Source organism: Chinchilla lanigera, unplaced genomic scaffold, assembly GCF_000276665.1.
Source record: "Chinchilla lanigera isolate Chin_1 unplaced genomic scaffold, ChiLan1.0 scaffold00076, whole genome shotgun sequence".
Lineage (NCBI taxonomy): Eukaryota > Metazoa > Chordata > Mammalia > Rodentia > Chinchillidae > Chinchilla > Chinchilla lanigera.
This window is the reverse complement of record NW_004955477.1, coordinates 238,733-257,925: the sequence shown is the minus strand read 5'-3', so window position 1 is coordinate 257,925 and position 19,193 is coordinate 238,733. Positions and strand designations below refer to the sequence as shown.

Sequence of the window (19,193 nt, the reverse complement as noted above, 5' to 3'; positions counted from 1 at the left end):
AGGAGCTCCTTCACTAGGTGCTCCATTGCTAGGTGTCTGTGTCAGCACTGGACCCACTTTTCTGGCCTGAGTTGCAGGGCACATCCTCTGTGCTTCACTTCACGTTGTGTGAAAGATAGCGTTCCTTTGACTGCCTGGGTGAAGCTGGTAGAAATGTGATTCTAGGCCACGTTTACTCAGTGGAATAGCATCAAGACAGTTTTTCTCCATTTGTCTATAGACACATAATCGTTACATTCAGTGTCCCTTTTGTTTGTTTTGAAATTTTTGTAAGTCTTTTTAAAAAATGAATGAACTTTATGTTTTAGAGTTTTCCGTAAAAGACTTTATTTGGGGGAAGAACTTTGTATATTATTAAGTCATATTTCTAGGATTAAGAAATAAATCTGAATTACATGTTTTACTTTAATTACAAAGAAATCCCTTTAAAACTAAAAATTGGAAGCCTTCAGAGGGTTGGAGATAACTCTGATGACTGTCCCCCTCCCAACCCCATTTCCTCAGTGCTCAGCTTCAGCACTCTTCACACTTGGTCTGTCTTACTCTCCTGGACACTCTGTTGGAGTATCTGGAAACACTTCCCAACTCCGTTAGCTGTAAATCATTTGATGGCCAGTGTAGAAAGTAAAAAGAAAAGACTTCTGGTGGGTCCGTTTTGACCCGTGGAGGCAGAAAAGGACTAGCCTTTGGTCTGCAGCCACCAGGTGGTACTCAGGACGTTAGCCATATTCTTTAATCTTGGCTCAGCTCACTCCCTTGTGGGTTGTGTAGCTTTGTGTGCTCACAGTCCAAGATATATGGGCAGTTTTCTTCTGTTTACTAGAAGTAATTTTCATTGAGGCATTAAAGTGATAATTACAGTTGACTCTGCTTGTGAACTATTTAAGTGTGTTCTGGAGCTTAACCTAGAGAAACTTTCAGCTTTCTTTTTCTCTTAATAGTTTTACTCTTACGTATGTGAAAATCATGAAGCTTATAATTAAAAATTATTCACTGCATGAGAGAATTTACATTCTCTTTCAGTTATTCAGAGACCAATCAGATACAGATATGTAGTATTTTATAAATATTTAATCTTGCATAATTAGCTGAATATGTATGATGGCAGAATCTGACCATTTATTATTTATATATTTTCTGGGAGATTTTGGGATAATCTTGGGGCCTTACACATGCTAAGAGTGCCTTCACTGAACTATACCCCAGTCCTTATATAGATATGGGGCCATCACTAATGTCCATAAAGTAGAGGGCTTAGACAATTATTTGTATAATTTAATTGAAAGCTACTTTTTATGAGTAGCTTCTAAGCCAGGGTCACTGGTGTATTGTAGTCTTGTTTCATAGTCTCTATAAGACATTTGCTAGTAATACAATAGTAGTTAAGTTACCAAAGCTTTTGAATCGTTTACTTAAATTAATTGGAGCAAAGAAAGTACTGTTGAATTCCAAGAATAATGTCACTTTTTGTGGAGAAACAATGAAGTGGAGTGAGTTAAAGGTAGCAGTAGGAACAATTTTTTTTTTCTTCCCGTACCAGGAATCGAATTCACGACCTTGCGCTTACTAGGCAGGCACTGTGCCGCTGAGCTAAATCTCCAGCCCCAGGACATGAAAGTTTCTTTTTGTTAATAATTTCCTAAGCTTTATCTCAGTTCACAAAATTGTAGCCTCATACAACTTTACAGTTAAAGGATCTGATTATATAGATTAACTTGTTTAGAGAATTACAGAATTTATCCATGGGAAATTAGTGGTTAGTGACAGAGCAATATCTAGAAATTTTGGTATTTAAGAATAGAACATGGTTTGCCATGTTAAATTGGTCTAAATGATTAACATAGAATAACTGATGTTAATGAATGAAGGGGTCAACATAAGCAGACTTTTCATATAATCAAAACATTTTTACTGCTAAGATTTTGTGTATTCTACTAATGTAAAATGATAGCCTCACAGTGTAATGTGTTCTCCAACAGAATGCTGAGTAGGTCTTACCTGTTGATAATGGCTCTTACATTTTCTCAGGAGTATTCTGCTCATGTATTTCAAGGAGCCTTGACCTCTTTTTTGTAAAGTTACTACTATAACCTGTTATTCTTTCTTTCTTGGTGTTAATTCTTGTTATGTTAATTTGGCTAGTATTAGGGCCCTTTCGAACTTGTGGTTTCTTAATGTATTTGTTAAGATTCTTATTGAGTACTTACTCTGTGTCAGGTTCTGTTGGAGAAGCATTTGGTACAGTTAGCAAATCACGAATACATCATATAAAGATCCTTTGCGCTTATGAAACTTAACATAGCAGGGTGTGGGTGTGGATGTCAGAGATAGTTATTAAACAATAAGCGTAATAAAATAGTAGATCATATAGTAAGTTAGCAAGGGACATTATGGGAAAGTAGAGCTGCTGTAAGGGAGGATTAGTGGAAGTACTGATTATTAGCTTGGAAAGTAGATCACTATATATTGTTAGTAAAGTTACAGTCAAGAAGAACATAGGAAAAGGAGCTTGAATCTTTTTATTTTCTCATTTGACATTGTTTTCTTTGGGGGCTTTGCCTTTGAATGTTTGAAGTTCTGGAGTTATTGGTATCTGACTCAACTTAAGTTGTAAATTAATATAACAATAACTTATAGTTAATTTGTACATTAAAGTGTAAATAAGATTTTTGTTGTCATATTTTAAGATGCATCAAAACCTTATGTTTTGTCCAAGGTCTAGGTATAATCAGAAGAGATAGGAACAAGTGATTAGTTCTTTTAGCTCCATTGCTAACAAATGGAATACAGTATACCTGTTTAAAAAAGAAAGAGTATCACCTGAATCTTTTGCCCCTCTTACTCCCCACTAATAGGATAAACAGGATCTTAGTGCTTAAGTATTAGTTTTGGTTTTCTGTTCAGTACAGATTTCTTATTCTCATTCTCCTGATGAAAGACTTTTGAAATGAGCACTAGCTATGTCTTTAAGGTACTTTCAAAGGCTTCATTTTTTGCAGTGTGTGAAACAATGAAAATATTTCTTTTGTGGAATCAAATTAATTTTTAAGAAATGTACACTTATGATATTTTTAACATAAAATTTAGTTTGCTGCCTGAAAATAGCTAACTTAAACTAGGGTAAATGTGTACTAGAAGTTGTAGGAGGCTGGGAAGGCAATCTAAAATGTTACGTAATTTAAAATTAACTGAATTAAGATTTAGACTGATAATTATGAAATTCTAAATACCTTTTGACTTATACCTAGAGACCCATCCTTTGATAGTTTTTTAGTAGCCTAATACCATGCAGTAAGTGAAAGATCAAGGAAACATGACCAGTAGAAGTATTTTGTTAATGCAAGAAAATTCTGGATAATTGATATGAGCAGTTACAAGACTTGGAATTCCACTTTGACAAATAGAGATAACTCTTTGGTGTTCTTTGGTTTAGAAATTTTTGTTTTGTTTTCATTTTTTGAGACAGGGTCTTACTATGTAGTTCAGGTTGGCCTCAAGCTCACAGCAGCCTTCCCTGCCTCAGCTTTTTGGAGCTGGGTTTACAGGCTTGTGCTACCACACCTGCCTGACTAGAAAAAAAATTTTAAATATGGTTTATCTTCATAGAAATTCCCTTTTGGTGTTCAGTGTTTTCCTTTTCCTTTGAATACTGGAATTTAACTATAGTTCCTTATAAAACAGAAAAGGCCTTTCAGGAATTTAATGGCTTAAATGCTTATTTGTTGAATATTTTATATAACTAAGATAAAAGTAATTGATTAATACTACTGAGATCTTTTGATGACATTACAAATACCTGTTTCTCAATTCTGCCCTCTTCTAAGTTTGCATGGTTAATAACAAGTCTTGGAAAAAGAATGAACTTAACTAATTGTAATAGATAAGAGGTCCAGCAACAACTGTGTGCTCTCAGAAAAGCTTCGTAAGTAATGAGTCTTTCTCTGGAGACCCCAACAAGGTGTATAAAATGAACTGCTGATGACCTGGAGAGTGACAGTAGCAGGCATAGCAGTGAGGTGCTACTGTTAGAGAAACAGGCAGATTAGCAGCTGTGGTGTGTGAATGTTGGTCTGTTCGCTTTCTTATTCTCTTTTTTGGAGCTTAAAGGATTTAATAACTGACACTGAGACCTTTTATGCACAAACTCTCAAATAGACCATTGATCCTTATGTTCTTTTTTAAGCTAGGACAGTTAATTGACAGTTACATTTTTAAAAAGTTTTATCAAGTGAATCATGTTAATAATATTATCAATACTGTCATAGAAAATTTACCTGTTTAAGTTTAAAAAGCCAAATGTCTGGCAGGTTAGTCCTGTTTTCAAATAGATAAAGTCAAGAAATAATCTCTAAAAAGAGTAGATAAGAATATGACTATGTTTGCAGCTAGTTATTTCTAGAATGATGAAGTATATCCCTACCTGTAAAATCAGTGGGATACTTTGCAAAATAGGCTAAAAATTTTTATTTTTTCAGTACTATTTTTGAATAGTATCTCTATAAATTCTAGTCACACCCATTATTTCTTACTTACTAGCTATCTTAATAGAATTATGTTGAAAAAACATTGAGGTATTACAAGCTACTCACTGTGGTTATAGTCTTTTTTTTTTTTTTCTTTTTTTGAGACAAGCTCTAACTATGTAGTTTAGGCATCTAACCTGGCCTTGTGTAGCCTAGGTTGGCCCTGAACTTGTGGTAGTCCTCCTGCCTCAGCCTCATAAGTGCTGGAATTACAGGCATATGCCATCATGCTTGACATCTTTTTTTTTAATAGATCTTTTTTTTTAGCAGCTTTAACTTTGCAGCAACATTGACACATAGTCTTTTCTTACTCTGATGACACACCATGGAAATGTTTTTTAAAAGATATCTGCTTTTGCTGTCAAAATCAGTGTATATGCAGAATGTATTTTGCAGTCATATTTTTTATAATTGTTCTTTTTAATATATTAGTATTTGTACTGAATATAGTAGGTATAATCATGAGAACTCTGCCATCCAGCCAACTAAAGTGAAACATGGGATCTTTTTTTGTTTTATTGGAATAGTGTGAATGTACTCTTGTGATTAGTTATTCTGTTTTTGCTGTTTCAGGATAGAAAGCTTTTATGTATTTCATAGTTGGCAGTTCAAACAAGACAAGAATTTTTTGGTGGGTTTTTTTTTTTTCCTTGGTTCTGGGAATCAAACTCAGGACCTTGAGCTTGCTAGGCAGGCACTTGTGCCACTGATCTATACTCCGGCTGTATCTTTGCTCTGTTTTGAAGAAGGTATAACATAACATAAATGTTACTTGTACACGTGCAAAGGTGTTTATAATTTAATGGAACTCCAAAGGTATGCTAGTTTTCTTAGGCAGTATTTATATGCTTTTCTTCAGTTACCTGAAGTAACTTCTGTGTTAATTTGTCCATCAGTTGCCATGGATTACATGCCACTTATAAATTCAAAAGTATGGATGTAGAATAGTTAAAGTGCATTTATAGGAGATAATGCGTAGAAACACTACAGTATCAAATATCTGACTTTTAAAATAGAAATTCACCATGCTTTTTTTCTCCTTTGTTAAATTGGATAGTGTTTGAGCTGGCTCTTTTTACTCTTGAGAGGAAGGGTAATGATTGTGTATCAGACTATTATAGCAGAATTCAAGACCACAAAGCTTGCATTTTCAATTTCAGTAAAATTACTTGTTTCATATCAATATAATGAAATCTTAGTATTTTGGTATATCTTGCACTTTCAGAAAGTTCAGTTAATAATAGGATTGCACATTGTTATTTAAGAAAAAAAATCTTAGTTTCTCTGTATTTTAATATATCACTAGGGCCTAGATGATACTAGTTACTTTTGTATATTTAACAAGCACTAGTGATATTTTAGGAGTGTATTTACTAAGTTTTGGGAAGGGTGCCTCTGATATATTTTTAAATATGGAAAAATTAAGATATTCACAAAGTAGAGATAATCATATAATGAACCTCGCATGTTTATCACCTACCCTCACTGAGTTGTTTAACATCATGGACAGGGTTCTAGTCATCCCCCATTACTTACCTCCACCTTTCCCCTTATGATCTGGAAGGAAATCCCAGGCATCATATAATCTCCCTGATAAATATTTCAATGTGTGTCTCTAAAAGGGAATATAAATTATTTGTATTCCTTGTATATACTAGCCAGCTTTGTTTTGGAGGGGAAGTTCAAGAGTGCTTGGCAACAGAATAGGCCTGTCACTGCCTTTCATTGTAGTTGATTTTCAGTTAGAGAGATGAAGAGTTTATATGGCTTAGGTATTTTATTATTACAGTAAATCTCACAGGATATGAAATGTTAGCTCTGGAAATAAATCTATGAAAACATCGTGAATTACCACCCTGTATATGTATGAAGTTATGTGACAATCCTCATTTCAGAGCTAATCCGTGGTTTGCTTTGTCATCTGTTCACCCCCCCCCTTTCTTTATTTAAATGCTGAGAAACAAACAGCACATAACATAGATCTGGGTGGTATTCCTTAAGCATGCGTATTTGTTATAAAAAACATGGGAAAGTTAAAGGAGAAAGGTAGTGAGGAAGAGGGAGAGAAAAAGGAAAAGGGGAAAGGAGGGAAGATGGTTATGGAACTGAGAAAAGAGAAAGGGCAAACCAGGGTAAACATCAGAGTGGAAGCACCAAATTGAAGAGATAAAACTTGCCTTTCCCTCACTGTCTTCTCTTGCTCTTGACTTTTGTGTCTCCTGTTTTTGGTTCTTCCTATAGTGTATATCCTTCTTGTCTGGCTATTAAGTGAAGTTTGCCTGTGCCATTTAGGTCAACAGGATTGGTAATTTCTCCTTTAGAGGGTGTTTTTATGATACAGAGGTTATAAGACAGAACTAAAAAATGCATATATTAATGATTAATTGTGCTTTGTTTGCTTTTATACAGATATTTAGGCATGGAAACTAATAGTTGAGTAACTGCTGTATGCTAAGCTGAACCTTTCCATATTCTGTTGATAAATTATATAATGTATGAAAACATTAATTTTATATAAACTTTTGGGTTTACTTTAGATACTCTTACTGGAAAATTGTACAGTAATTTTTTTTTCTTTGTCTTCTCTTTTACTGGATGAAATTGACTGCATTCAAATTTGACTCTGCAGTTCACAAGATTCCTTTGCAGTTCACCTTTGGAGGTAAGAGTTTACTCACTGACTGTAATACTAGAATAGCTGATTAAGCATCACTATTGGTTTCTTTCATTAAGCATTTACTTGATAATTTAGGAGTGATGATTTTGAACTGACATATTTTTCAGTATCAGCAGTGGGATGAATAAAGCCTTATTTTGGTAAAATTTTCTAGAAGTAAGGCTGTTGTATTTCTATTACTCCTATAATTTGTTTATTTAACTCTGTATAAATTATCCTCATGTTAAAAGAGAGCTGGAGAAATCACAGGGAAAAGTTGTCATTAAGGAATTTTGACTTGGTTTGAGAGGCCATTTAAAAATGCACCAAGTGGGCTTGGGATATAGCTCAGAGGCACAAGTGCCTGCCTGGCAAATGCAAGGTCCTGAGTTTGATTCCTGGTACAAAAAAAAAAAAAAAAAATCCAAAACCCCACGAAGTGATCGGAGAGGAGCTTGTATTATAACAGGCAATGCTCTGGGCACTCTATTTTTATTTAATCCTCATCTTTATATTCAGTATAGAACCAAGCATTTAGTGATAAAATTGTGAGATAAAGAAAAACTGTTACAGAACCAGATGTCATTGTGAGCTGTGGTTACAGAAGCACTTGTAGGTAATCAGCAAGAGTGGGAAGACAAAACAGAGAAGGGGAGGAAACCATGTGAAGAGATGATTAGACTTAGCACCAGACTTCAGTTTAAGAGCATGTTGTCACTTATTAGCCTTGTGACATGGGGCAAAGCACAACTTCCCTGAGCCTCAGTTTTCTTATCTTTAAAATTCAAGCAATAATTCCTTCCTCTTCAATGAGGCAAGTGAAACTGCCTCATGGAAGCAAGAGTAAACTGTGCTATCGAGACCCTGTAATACACGTTCTCACTGTTTCTTGCTTGCCTTTCACTTGTTCTTTCCTTTGTGTCTCTTATTTCACTTTAAGCTCCATTTCCCCATTCCCAGCAAGCTCAAATCATGCTCCTCTTTAACATTAAACTCAATAGTATGTCCTTGTGAGCTCATCCTTAACCTCTCCACACATAGGCAGTTCCTTTTTATGCTTCTATAACCTTGTGTTCATTTGATTTTTGCAACTATTACTGGCCAGGTTGAGTGATCACCAGGAGAAACAGACAAGACTGCAGAGGCTGGTACCATCCGGGTTTGGTACCATATTTTCTAATTATCTAGTGTCAAGGGGAAAAATGATACAGTGGAAAGATTCTGGGCTTTGAAATAAGAGAAACTTAGATGGCCTGTGTGCAAGTTATTCAAGTCTTCTGAAGTACTGTTTTCCAACCTAAAAATGGAGAAAATACTTTCAAGGTTATTAAATTTATTTTTTTAAAAATTTTTTAATTTTTTTTTGGTTTTTCTCCAGTACTGGGAACCGAACTCATGACCTTGCGCTTGCCAGGCAGGCGCTTTGCTGCTGAGCTAAATCTCCAGCCCCCTCAAGGTTATTAAATTTAAATGAAGTGATTTATGGTAAACATTGAAATAGTGCCTGAAAAATAGAATTTTAAGTAAGAGTTAGATGTAAAGGAAAACCCAATCCAGAAGGAATTTGTATAAATTTTATAATTTGCTCTTTAGTTTTTAACTGCAGAAGCAGAAGGAAATTTATAGGAGAAAGAATAAAAAAATTAATTTGATTATGTAAAGATACAGTTTTGTACATGCAAATAAATATAGGTAAATGGCAGCTTGGGGAAAGTATGATAAAAGTCTTATTATGTTGAATGTGACGACCTTTCAGAATCAAGAAAAAATACTGTTTTCTTTTACTCAAAATTTGGTTGGATTTTACCAAGTAGTGGATGAGGTAAAATATAAGAGGTAGTCAGTATGTTTCAAAAGTTTAACCCTATTAGTAATCAAAGAAATATAGTTTAAAATGATAATGGTATGTAATCTATTACCTGTGAAGGTTGTTTTTTTTTTTTTAAATGATAAGATGTGATGAAATGGGATGTTTATGAACTTCATCTTTTATGAAAGCAGGCCGTTTGGCCATACACATTAAAGGCTTTATATACATTCATACCTTATGGCTGAATAATTGTGTTCTAAAAACCACTGCCAGAGAGATAATCAAAAGCGGAGACAGTATTTGTCTAACAATGTTTATTACAGCATTATTTATAATGGTGAAAAATTGTAAGCAACCTAAATGTCTTAACAGTAGTAAATGGGCAAATAATTCCTTACCAAACCATATGCTAGAATACTACATCCATTTAAATGAAAACCACGAACGCATGAAAAAGAAAAGTGCATGTTCTCTTGAGTATATATTAGTGAATAAATGTAAAATATCTTTGCTATATTAGGAGATAGAAGCAGGATGCAAAATTGTACATGCAAATCTCACTTTAAAGACAATTTAAAGACAGGTGTGGTGGCACATGCCTGTAATCCCAGCACTTGGGAGGCTGAGAGAGGAGGATCATTGTGAGTTCAAGGCCAGCCTGAACTGCATAGTGAGATCATGTCTCAAAAAAGACCAAAAAACCCCCAAAACCAAAAAAAACCAACAGTTTAAATGCTTATAAATTAGTTGGGAAAAAGATACACAAAATGTTCCTATCAATTACAGGTTATTAAAGTTGTTTTACTCTTTGAATAAAAGACCCACAGTAGGTAGAGGTACATTGGCATTTTTTGTTAATAGTTCTTAAAATCAGTATTTGCAGATGTCAAACAACTTCAGCAGGGCTTACTGTGACCAGGAATAAGGGTTCTTAGCAGATGGCAGTTAGAATGAGTTGCCCTCCCTCCACACGGAGTCAGTAACAAGGGCAGAGCTGGTCTTCCACTTGATGGGCAAGTAACAATTAGATTTATTAACCAACTGCAAAACACTTCGAAGTAAAGCTCACTAGCAAAATTCTCTCTACTGTAATTTCCTGTTTTCTTGTGTTTCTATTCTTCGCATAGTCAGTAGTGCAGAGCAGGCGCTAATTTAATAAATATTTATTGGGTGAATGAATGAACAAATTAATGAATGGTCTTGGGTTAGATTGAGAGTAGCAGTCTTTTATTGATAATTAGGCAGGACTCAGCCAATAGCAGTCAAGGTATAATATTTACATTTAATGAAGTTAAACAGCCTTCCCAATTTGATTGTAGCTACTTATGATTGAGAGCTTTGTTTTTCATTTTTGGATGCTCTCAGTTATACATAGGGCTTGAGGTATACCTGCTACATGTATAAGCAAATATCTTATTTTTAAATTGTGTCTTACTACTCTGGTTAAATATCCCAGTATATGTGTGGAAGCTTTAATCTTTGGTGAAAAATAGGAAAAGTATCACGATCAAAATTTAGTAATAGTTTCTCTCACTTTCTTTTTTTTTGGTTTTTCTCCGGTACCGGGAACCGAACTCACGACCTTGCGCTTGCCAGGCAGGCGCTTTTGCCGCTGAGCTAAATCCTCAGCCCCTGTTTCTGTCATTTTCTGATCGCTTTCTCTGCTTGATGACTTGAAGGTGTATTTTACCTTGGTTAAGTTGATCTTTTTTATTACTTGGCTTACGGATGTGGAGGAAAAGAATGATTTAAAGGTGACCAGTGAGCCTCTCTTTGTTTGGATAGGAAATACTCCGAATCCTTTCTATTGATATTTCTCTAACTTGGAATTGCACAGGGCCGCCTGATAGCGTAGTGAGTGGCAACTGTCCCCAATTCTCTTTCAGCATCAGCTGAGCTCAGGGTTCCCTACTTTGGTCACCACACAGTGCTTCAGAGCAAAGGCAGTAGAATATTGGACGTCTTTGAATATTGAAATGTGCCATTAAATTTACATTTTAGCTAGAGAAGGAAAATTACAAATGTGGGAGGTACCCAACATTTTCCTTAATTTTGAAGAAAAGAAAAATAATTCTGATACAATAAACTGAGTCTTGCAGTTGAAAATGAAACTGACCTTAAACTTTACTTTGTTCCAGAAACCTCCTGTGAATGAACCATGTCCCTTTGTTGTAAGACCTAAAGTTAACTGCCACATGAATCTAATGAAATTGTCAGGTTATAGTAATTACATCAGTAATTTGATATGTTGTCATTTGAATAGACCATGTGTGGAGAGTCAGTTACTTCCCTCTGTGGGGCTGACCCTTTTACATTCCTGTAAGCTGAAGACTAATAGCGCTCATTAAGCTTTATGGGAAAAGAGCTTTTATCACCTCGTCAAGTCAGGCAACATATTTCCATTCTATTCCTAATTTAGTGTGGCTCTGTAGCTGCTGATGTGTACTCCCCTGCTAGGTTTACATCGGACCTCTGCCTTACAGACATTTTTATTGACAGTTCTGAGTCTGAATTACATTTTGTGTGGCACCACTTACAGATGTCTTCAATTAAATGTAGATAAATAAAAGGGATTATATATCAGAGGCCAAAAGATTCTTGAAATTCTCTTCGAAGTCAGGCTTTGCCAGCCAGTCCAGTAGAGTCCAGTCTCGTCATTGCTTTAAGGTAGAGTTACCCTAGGGGCATTTGTGGCAAATGTGAAACCTTGTGTGGATGTAGGTCATTTCGGTTTCTCTTTAGTTCTGTATGTCTTTCTGTGCCTTCATTTCAGACCAGTTAAAATTTTTGTGTTAATGATTATAACAATTACTCTTTGAGAGTTAGTAGCTGTCACATACAGGAACTGTACTTAGCACTTTTTGTACATTAATTCTTACAGAATGACTACTTCTTTTGTGTGTACCACTGAGGGTCAAACCCAGGGCCACCCTACCACTGAGCTACATCCCTAGACATTTTTTGAGACAAAGTCTTGCTAAATTGGCCTGGTAGGACTTGAACTTGCATCCTTTTGCCGTAGTCTCCTCCCCAAGTGCTGGGATTATAGGTATGCATCACTGTGCCTCAAAGAATATCTACCCCTTATGAAAAAAATGAGAGACAGATTAGATTAGCTAGGTGCTCAATAGCATAGTTACTAGTATATAGCAACAATAACAAGATAGGAAGGAAGAAATGTAATGAATACTGCTGTAAGATTTTTTGTTTGTTTGTTTTTTTGAGATAGGGTTTCAGTATGCAGTTCAGGATGGCCTTGAACTCATTTTGTAACCCCAGGCTGGCCTCAAAATCACAGCAATCCTACTTCAGCCTCCCAAGTGCTGGGAATTACAGGCACATGCTACTACGCCCAGCTCTGCTGTAAGATTCTTTTTTTGTTGTTGTTGTTTTGAGACAGGATCTTGCTAGGTAGTTCAGGCCATTCTTGACCTCATCATGTAGCCCAAGCTGGCCTCGAATTGACAGCAGTCCTCCTGCTTCAGCCTCCCAAATGCTGGGATTACAGGTGTATGCCACCACGTCTCGTTGATAGATTTTTTTATTTTAGTCGTAAGGTTTTTACATTCCATTAGGAGATATAGTATTATTTGTAGGAAGACACTGATAATATAGAGATATATTTAGTAAACCTTAGAGCAGCCTATCTTGACACTGTTGGCATCTTGGGCTGGATAATTCTTAGTTGTAAGGAGCTGTCCTGCACTTTGTAGGAAACTTGGCTGCATTTCTGCTTTCTGCCCACTAGATGCCAGTAGCACCTTTTTCTTTCCCAAATTGCCGTAAAATGTCTCCAGAGTTTGCCAGATGTCCCTAGGGGGCAAAATTGTTCCTTGTTGAGAACCTTTGCCCTAAACCAGCCTTAAAAAAGGAAAGAAGGAAATACAAAGAGGTAGAGTTAATATAACATGCAGCGATAAAACATTTTCAGTCTAACAACAGATAAGAAGGGAATGTGAACAAAAAACAAGTGTTACAAATAGAAAGTAAATTGCAAGACAGTCCTCTTAAATATAACTGTAGTGATCATCATGTTAATTATAAAAGGTTGAAATTAAAACTCTGGTGTATAAAAGTGGTATATAGAATTCTATATTTATACTGTCCAGAATAGTAGCCAGTGGTCAGACATAGCTATACAGGTATTTAGCAGCTGAATTTGAAATTCTTTAATGTTTTAATTAAATGTAAATATCTACATGTTACCAGTGACTGTACTGTTATACAGCAGGTCTAAACATTCTAAAGTCACAGATATTCAGACTAGATAAAAGAAGGTAAGGCCTTACTATGAAGGCATGGATAGGCTAGAGCAAGGTGATACCACCAAAAGATAAATACCAACCATAACAAGGTCGCTTAGCTCTCTTCACACCGGTATCAGAAGAGTAGACTTTAAGACAAAGACAGAGGAAAGATGTTTCATGGTGATAACGATATCAGTTCATTTTAAGAAAACATAGTAACATATAGTGTGATACATTAACTAAGAGTCTCAAAATGCATGATTTGAAAACTCAAAGAACTAAAGAGAGTAGTCAGGTCTACAGGGATAGTTGAAGACTCTGGTACAGCTTTCTCCAAAGAAGTACAAGTGACTGATAAGCACATGAAAAGGGGCTTAGCAAGCTGGACATGGTGGTGCATGCTTGTAATCACAGCACTAGGAGGATTGCTGGGGGTTTGAGGCCAGCCTGGGCTACATAGTGAGTTCAAGGCCAGCTTGAAATACATAATGAGACCTTGTCAACCCCCCACCTGTGCTCCGCCAAAAACAGAACAGGTGCTTAGAATCATTTCATTAGGGAAAGGGAAATCAAAATTACAATGAGAAACCGCCACAAACCCACTAAATTGTTACACAAACAATAACAAGTAGTGGCAAGATGCGGAGAAATTAGGACTATCATATGTTGCTGGTGGGAATATGAAATGATGCAATGATAATTCAGTTTCTCAAAATATTAAAGAAGTTACTGTATGATCCAGATTTAATAGTCCTAGGAATATACCTAAGTGAAATGAAAATATGCATCCATGTGTATGAATGCTAATAACAGCATTATTCATAATAACCAAACACTGGAAAAAAAATCACATCTGTCAGTTGATGAATGAATAAATAAAATGCAGTACATATAGTAGAATACTACTTTGCAGTAAAAGGGAATAAATTACTGACACATGCTACAACATGGATGAACCTTAGAGATGTGCAAGGTAAAATAAGCCAAGCACAGGAGACTACATACTGTGTGTTTCTGTTTATATGAGTTATTCATAAAAGCAAAGTGTATAGTTGGAAGACAGATCAGTGGGTCCTGGGTGTAGGGGTAGGAGTAGAGTGCTGACTGCAGATGGACTTGGGGGAATAGGTGGGGTAGCAGAATGTTCTAAAATTGCTTTGTGATAATTTTATAATTCTACAAATTTGTTGGAAACCATAGAATTCGATACTAAAATGAGTGATTTTATGACGTTAACGTGTAGTTTTCCCTTACATTTTTAGAATAGTGCATATTGGTTATAAAGATTAATGGGTTTCATTTTGGCAGGTTTGTACGTGTCATTAACGTGCTTTAGCCACCTCCCTCGCTTCCCTTTCACCCCACTCTTCACTCTTACTTCACGGTGTATAGAGTACCCTGATCACCTGCCCTTGCACTCTCTCTTGCTCCTCTTTTTTTCCTTCCTCTTGTTTAATGATTGTCTCTCTCATTATCTTTTTTAGTATCCTTCTTTTAGTATTTCAAAATATTGTAGAAAAGATCAGTTTGACCCCCTGCTTCTTTCACTATATCCTGAATTGTGATTGTGTGTTACGCGCAAATTTAAAAGGCACCCAGGTAGTACTGTGTATTGAAGGAGCTATTTTCATTAATATCTTAATTACTTTTTATCAATACTCAGTATTAACTAATATGAGCCATTAATATTCTTGATAGCTTGCAAACGATCTTGGCAAGTGTTGTTTTTGTTTTGAGTGAGAACATCTTGGCTTCTTACGGGGAAACTGTGCGTTTGCTTGCATTGATTGGAAGAGGTGGCATGGGAGGTAATATCAGTCTTTGTCTTTAGAGCCAATGAGAGTATTTATTTTGCTATTGATGGGGGAATAACCACGTGTACCATCTCCTATCAGCATGAGATGTTCCATAGTTATCAAGCCATCTCTAGTGGCCAGAATTTGGAAGGTTGTTAAACTGGGTCCTGTAGAAATGAAGGGAACTACAAAGGTAGCAGTGGAGAGATGAAGTGGACACAGGTTGCTGAAGAGAACTCAGTTTTACTGAATAAGAAAGACAGTGAGAATCAGATATCCAGAGAGCTATGGAGATAAGGCTAGGAAGAAGATTGAACTGCTGGTTATTTTGGGGCAGGTTTTATCTGGTCTCTGGTTTAATGCTTCATAGGCCCATCTGTGTTTAAAGAACTAGGACTGAGACAGAAAGAGAAAATTAAAGGAGGGATAGATGTCTTTAGAGAATAGTTAGCAGTCTGCTGTTGGTACTGAATCATCAGAAATGGTGAGGCTGAGACTTGATGCATTGATCAAAAGAGGAAATACAAGTATGGTTGTGTTTCTTTTTTATAGTCAGTTGGGAAACACTCACGGTTTTCAGGCCGAGTCCCATACTGTTAAATCAGACGTTGAACAGGCTGTTGACCAGAGGCACCAGTTAGAGTTCTGGTGTAAAGTCATTGGGATTATCATTTGATTTCTTTCTCCTTCGCGTAGATTGAAAAGCTTTTGAGCATTTCTGGCTAGGGCAGATGGTTAGGCCAAGGGCAGAGAAGTAAGATACTGTTTCAGAGAAGTAACTGAAGATACTGTTTCTTGTCTACTGTTCACCTCACTGAGTGGCACATGGGCATCTTGTGTGTGCTGGCCAAAGCGTAACTCCTGAGGCTTGCTGTTGGTTAGCAGATGAGTGAACTTACTTTCGTTACTTTTTTGGATATCACATGATAGTTGAGACATTAAGTAGAAAATGTATGTTTTACAATGTGAAGTTATAGCAGCTGTAAGTCCTTTCCTGGAAACCAATCGTATATGTTAAAAATACTAAAACTGAGTTTGGGCCGGGGATATAGCTCAGTGGCATAAGTGCTGCCTGGCAAGCACAAGGTCCTGAGTTTGATTCCCGGTACCAAGAAAAATAAATAAATAAAAAATAAATAAATAAAACCAAGTCTGATAATAAAACAAAGCACAGTTAGAACAGAAAACCACACATTAAATAGAAAAATGTCATAAATTGCCTCATTGAAGGTTTTTCTTCATGAGTTTTCTTGCATGAGTCCATTTAAGATATCTTGTTGCTGGATCAGTCTTTCTTTAGCAAGTAGTAGTATTCACCATTACTCCAAGGACCTTTTAACTATGTTCAAAATTGGGGTCATCTTCCTTGACAATTTTCATTGGCCATTAGATGTGCATGAATGCTTCAGAGAATGTTTGAATAGTAAATCCTGGGTGGATTAGTTTCCATGGGGACATCAGTCTTGTTTGATCTTGGCATTCATTGAGTTCTCATTCTGGGATGTCACTGTGGGATATATTTTCCCCCATAAGAAAGATTGGAAAAACAGGGGTCTCAAATTGGACTGACATTAAATGAGGACTTACATAAGAGTAATAACTCTGGGTTCTAAGGTATGTGTTGTAGTGCTCAGTAAATACTGACTAGTCTGTAGAATTGAGGAGTTTGCAATTCTGTTACTTGTCTTTGTGAGCCATTTTGTACTTGATCTTAGCCAAAAGGCTGAGAAGTGATTGTGAGCCATTTTTATAGTTCTTTACTAAAATTCTTTTTATTTAAAATTTTAAAAGGTCAGATTAAAGAAAATCATGACAGATTAGCATCTTGATATTGATCTATTTGTTCTGTAGTTAAAAGGCAGAAGCACCTGCTTTTCTTATTTGTCACACTTACTAAAATATATACTATAAACACTGTGCCAATTACCTTATCTTTGTAAAGTTAAAATTAAATTTAAGGGGCTGGGGAGATAGCTCAGTGGCACAGCATCTGCCTGGGAAGCTCAAGGTCCTGAGTTTGATTCCTGGAAGCTCAAGGTCCTGAGTTTGACCCCCCCCAAAAAAATTAAATTTAAGATTTTTAATTAAATTTAAAATTAAATTAAAATTTTTATCATTATAATGCTCCTAGTTTAAAGTTGTAAATGTTAGAGTAAATCCACTTCTTTTGAAACATAAATTCTTAAATATTATGTCATCAAGAAATACATTCCTTTATGCGTCCTTTGGTTTTGTAAATTATGAAAAGCTTTTAATCCATTGTGTTGAATAGCCTGTGGTTCTGTTTCATATGGCGTACCACAGAAGCAGTGACCAGTGAGAAAAGTACTGAATCTGAAGTTGGAAATTCTCAGTTTGGGTACTTAAGGTACTTGGCAAGTCCCTGATCCTTATTTTTTTCATTAGAGTAAGGATATCCCAGATGAAAGGGTCCCTCAAAACTAACTACAATAAATTAGCCATTTTAACATATATTATGGCTTCTTTTCAGATTCAGGTATTATGAACCAAGGCAAATAAAATTCACTTCTCGCACCGTACAATTTGCTGTATGCTTTCAAGTTTTGTGTTTTACTATGCTTTTATATCCTGGAACAGTTTACCTGCCACCTATTTTCCCTAAAAACAAGGTGTCATCTCATTACCTTATATATACCATGTTTCTCATTTTTGCCAATAGTATAGTTCCAACCATCCATATTAATAGCTGTTCTTTCATAGAGAGAGCTAGGAGATAATTAAGAATTATGTGTTATAAAAAAAAAGAATTACGTGTTACATACAAACCTTATAGCAGACTGAGAAAGTGCATAAATACAAACATCACAAGGTATAAAAAATGTCTAAGAAAGTTGTGATGTTTTGATTTTACTGTTAATTCTTAGAAACTATGTAAGTATTTAGAAGTTATCCATTAAATTTGTTGATGTACATTGTTAAATTATCCTAGAATCTTGGAAATTCCTTAAGCCAGTACAAAACATAATATATAACAATATTTGTCAGTTCGGCATTATTAATCATTAGGAAATTGCACATCAAAATCACAATGAAGTATTACTTTGTACCTATTAGGTTAGCTATTTATCAAAAAACCAAAAAACCAATAACCCACAAAACAATAATGTTTGTGTGGATATAGAGGAATTGGAAGTTTGTACATTGTTGTGGAAAGGTAAAAGGATTCAGTTGCAGTAAAAAAAATATAACAATACCTTAAAAGACTAAACATTTAATTAACCATATGATCTTGAATTTCTGCTTGGGGATGTATACAGAAAAGAATTCAAAGTGGTAACAGGAACAGTACAACAAAACATTATTAACAATTGCAAGAAGTAGAAACCACTCATGCCCAATAATACATGGAGAGATGAACAAATTGATATGTACATACTGTGGAGTATTATTCAGCCTTGAAAAAGAGAGAAATTCTGATACATGCTGGATGAACCTTGAAGACATACATCTGCGTTAAATGAAATAAACCAGTCACAAATAGACAAACATTGTGTGATTCCCCTTATGTGAGGTATTTACTATAGTCAAATTTGTCAAGACAGAAAGTAGGGTGATGGTTGGTTACCTTAGACTGGAGGAAGGGACAAATGGAGACTTAATAGGTGTATACTTTCCTTGTGGGTTGGTGAAAACATTCTGGAGATGGGTCACGATGATAGTTGCACAATACTGTGAATGTACATGTCATTGCTCAACACTTCACTTTAAAATGTTTAAAATGGTAAATTTTCCACCTCAATATGGGTGATGCCCTGTTGCCCCCTCTGCTTCCCTCTCCTTTCCATTCTCCTCTATCACTTTTTATCTTTTCTTCGCCTATGAAATTAATTTCTTTTATAATTTTTGGTCAGGTAGAATTGGGAAGGCCCCACCCTCCCATCTGTTTCACCACGGGAAGCTCCCTTTCCTTTTTTAGCCTTTATGAATATATTTACATGGACCGAATCAAGAAAGAATTTGATTTCCCCATTTTCTCACTTCTCCCTTCTTGTCTCCTCAAACTGCACAGTTAAAACAGGATTTCCCCACTCCCAGAACACTTGTGTATTGTTTGTTTGAGGTTCGTGCCACTGTAACACACATAGTATTTAATTGTATTGTACATACAGATGTTTGCTGGGTATATTCACTGTAAATTTT

At 35.7% G+C, this 19,193-nt stretch overlaps 1 protein-coding gene across 6 annotated transcripts in view; it reads left to right on the top strand.

Moving 5' to 3' along the window:
- Ate1 (arginyltransferase 1) overlaps window positions 1-19,193 on the top strand; it is a 155,273-nt gene that overhangs the window by 23,973 nt on the left and 112,107 nt on the right. For all 6 annotated transcript variants that reach the window (XM_005401915.2, XM_005401916.2, XM_005401912.2 and 3 more), the window contains one exon: window positions 7,153-7,185. In XM_005401915.2, the coding sequence (XP_005401972.1) occupies window positions 7,153-7,185 (33 nt within the window). The remainder of the gene's footprint in view (window positions 1-7,152; window positions 7,186-19,193) is intronic.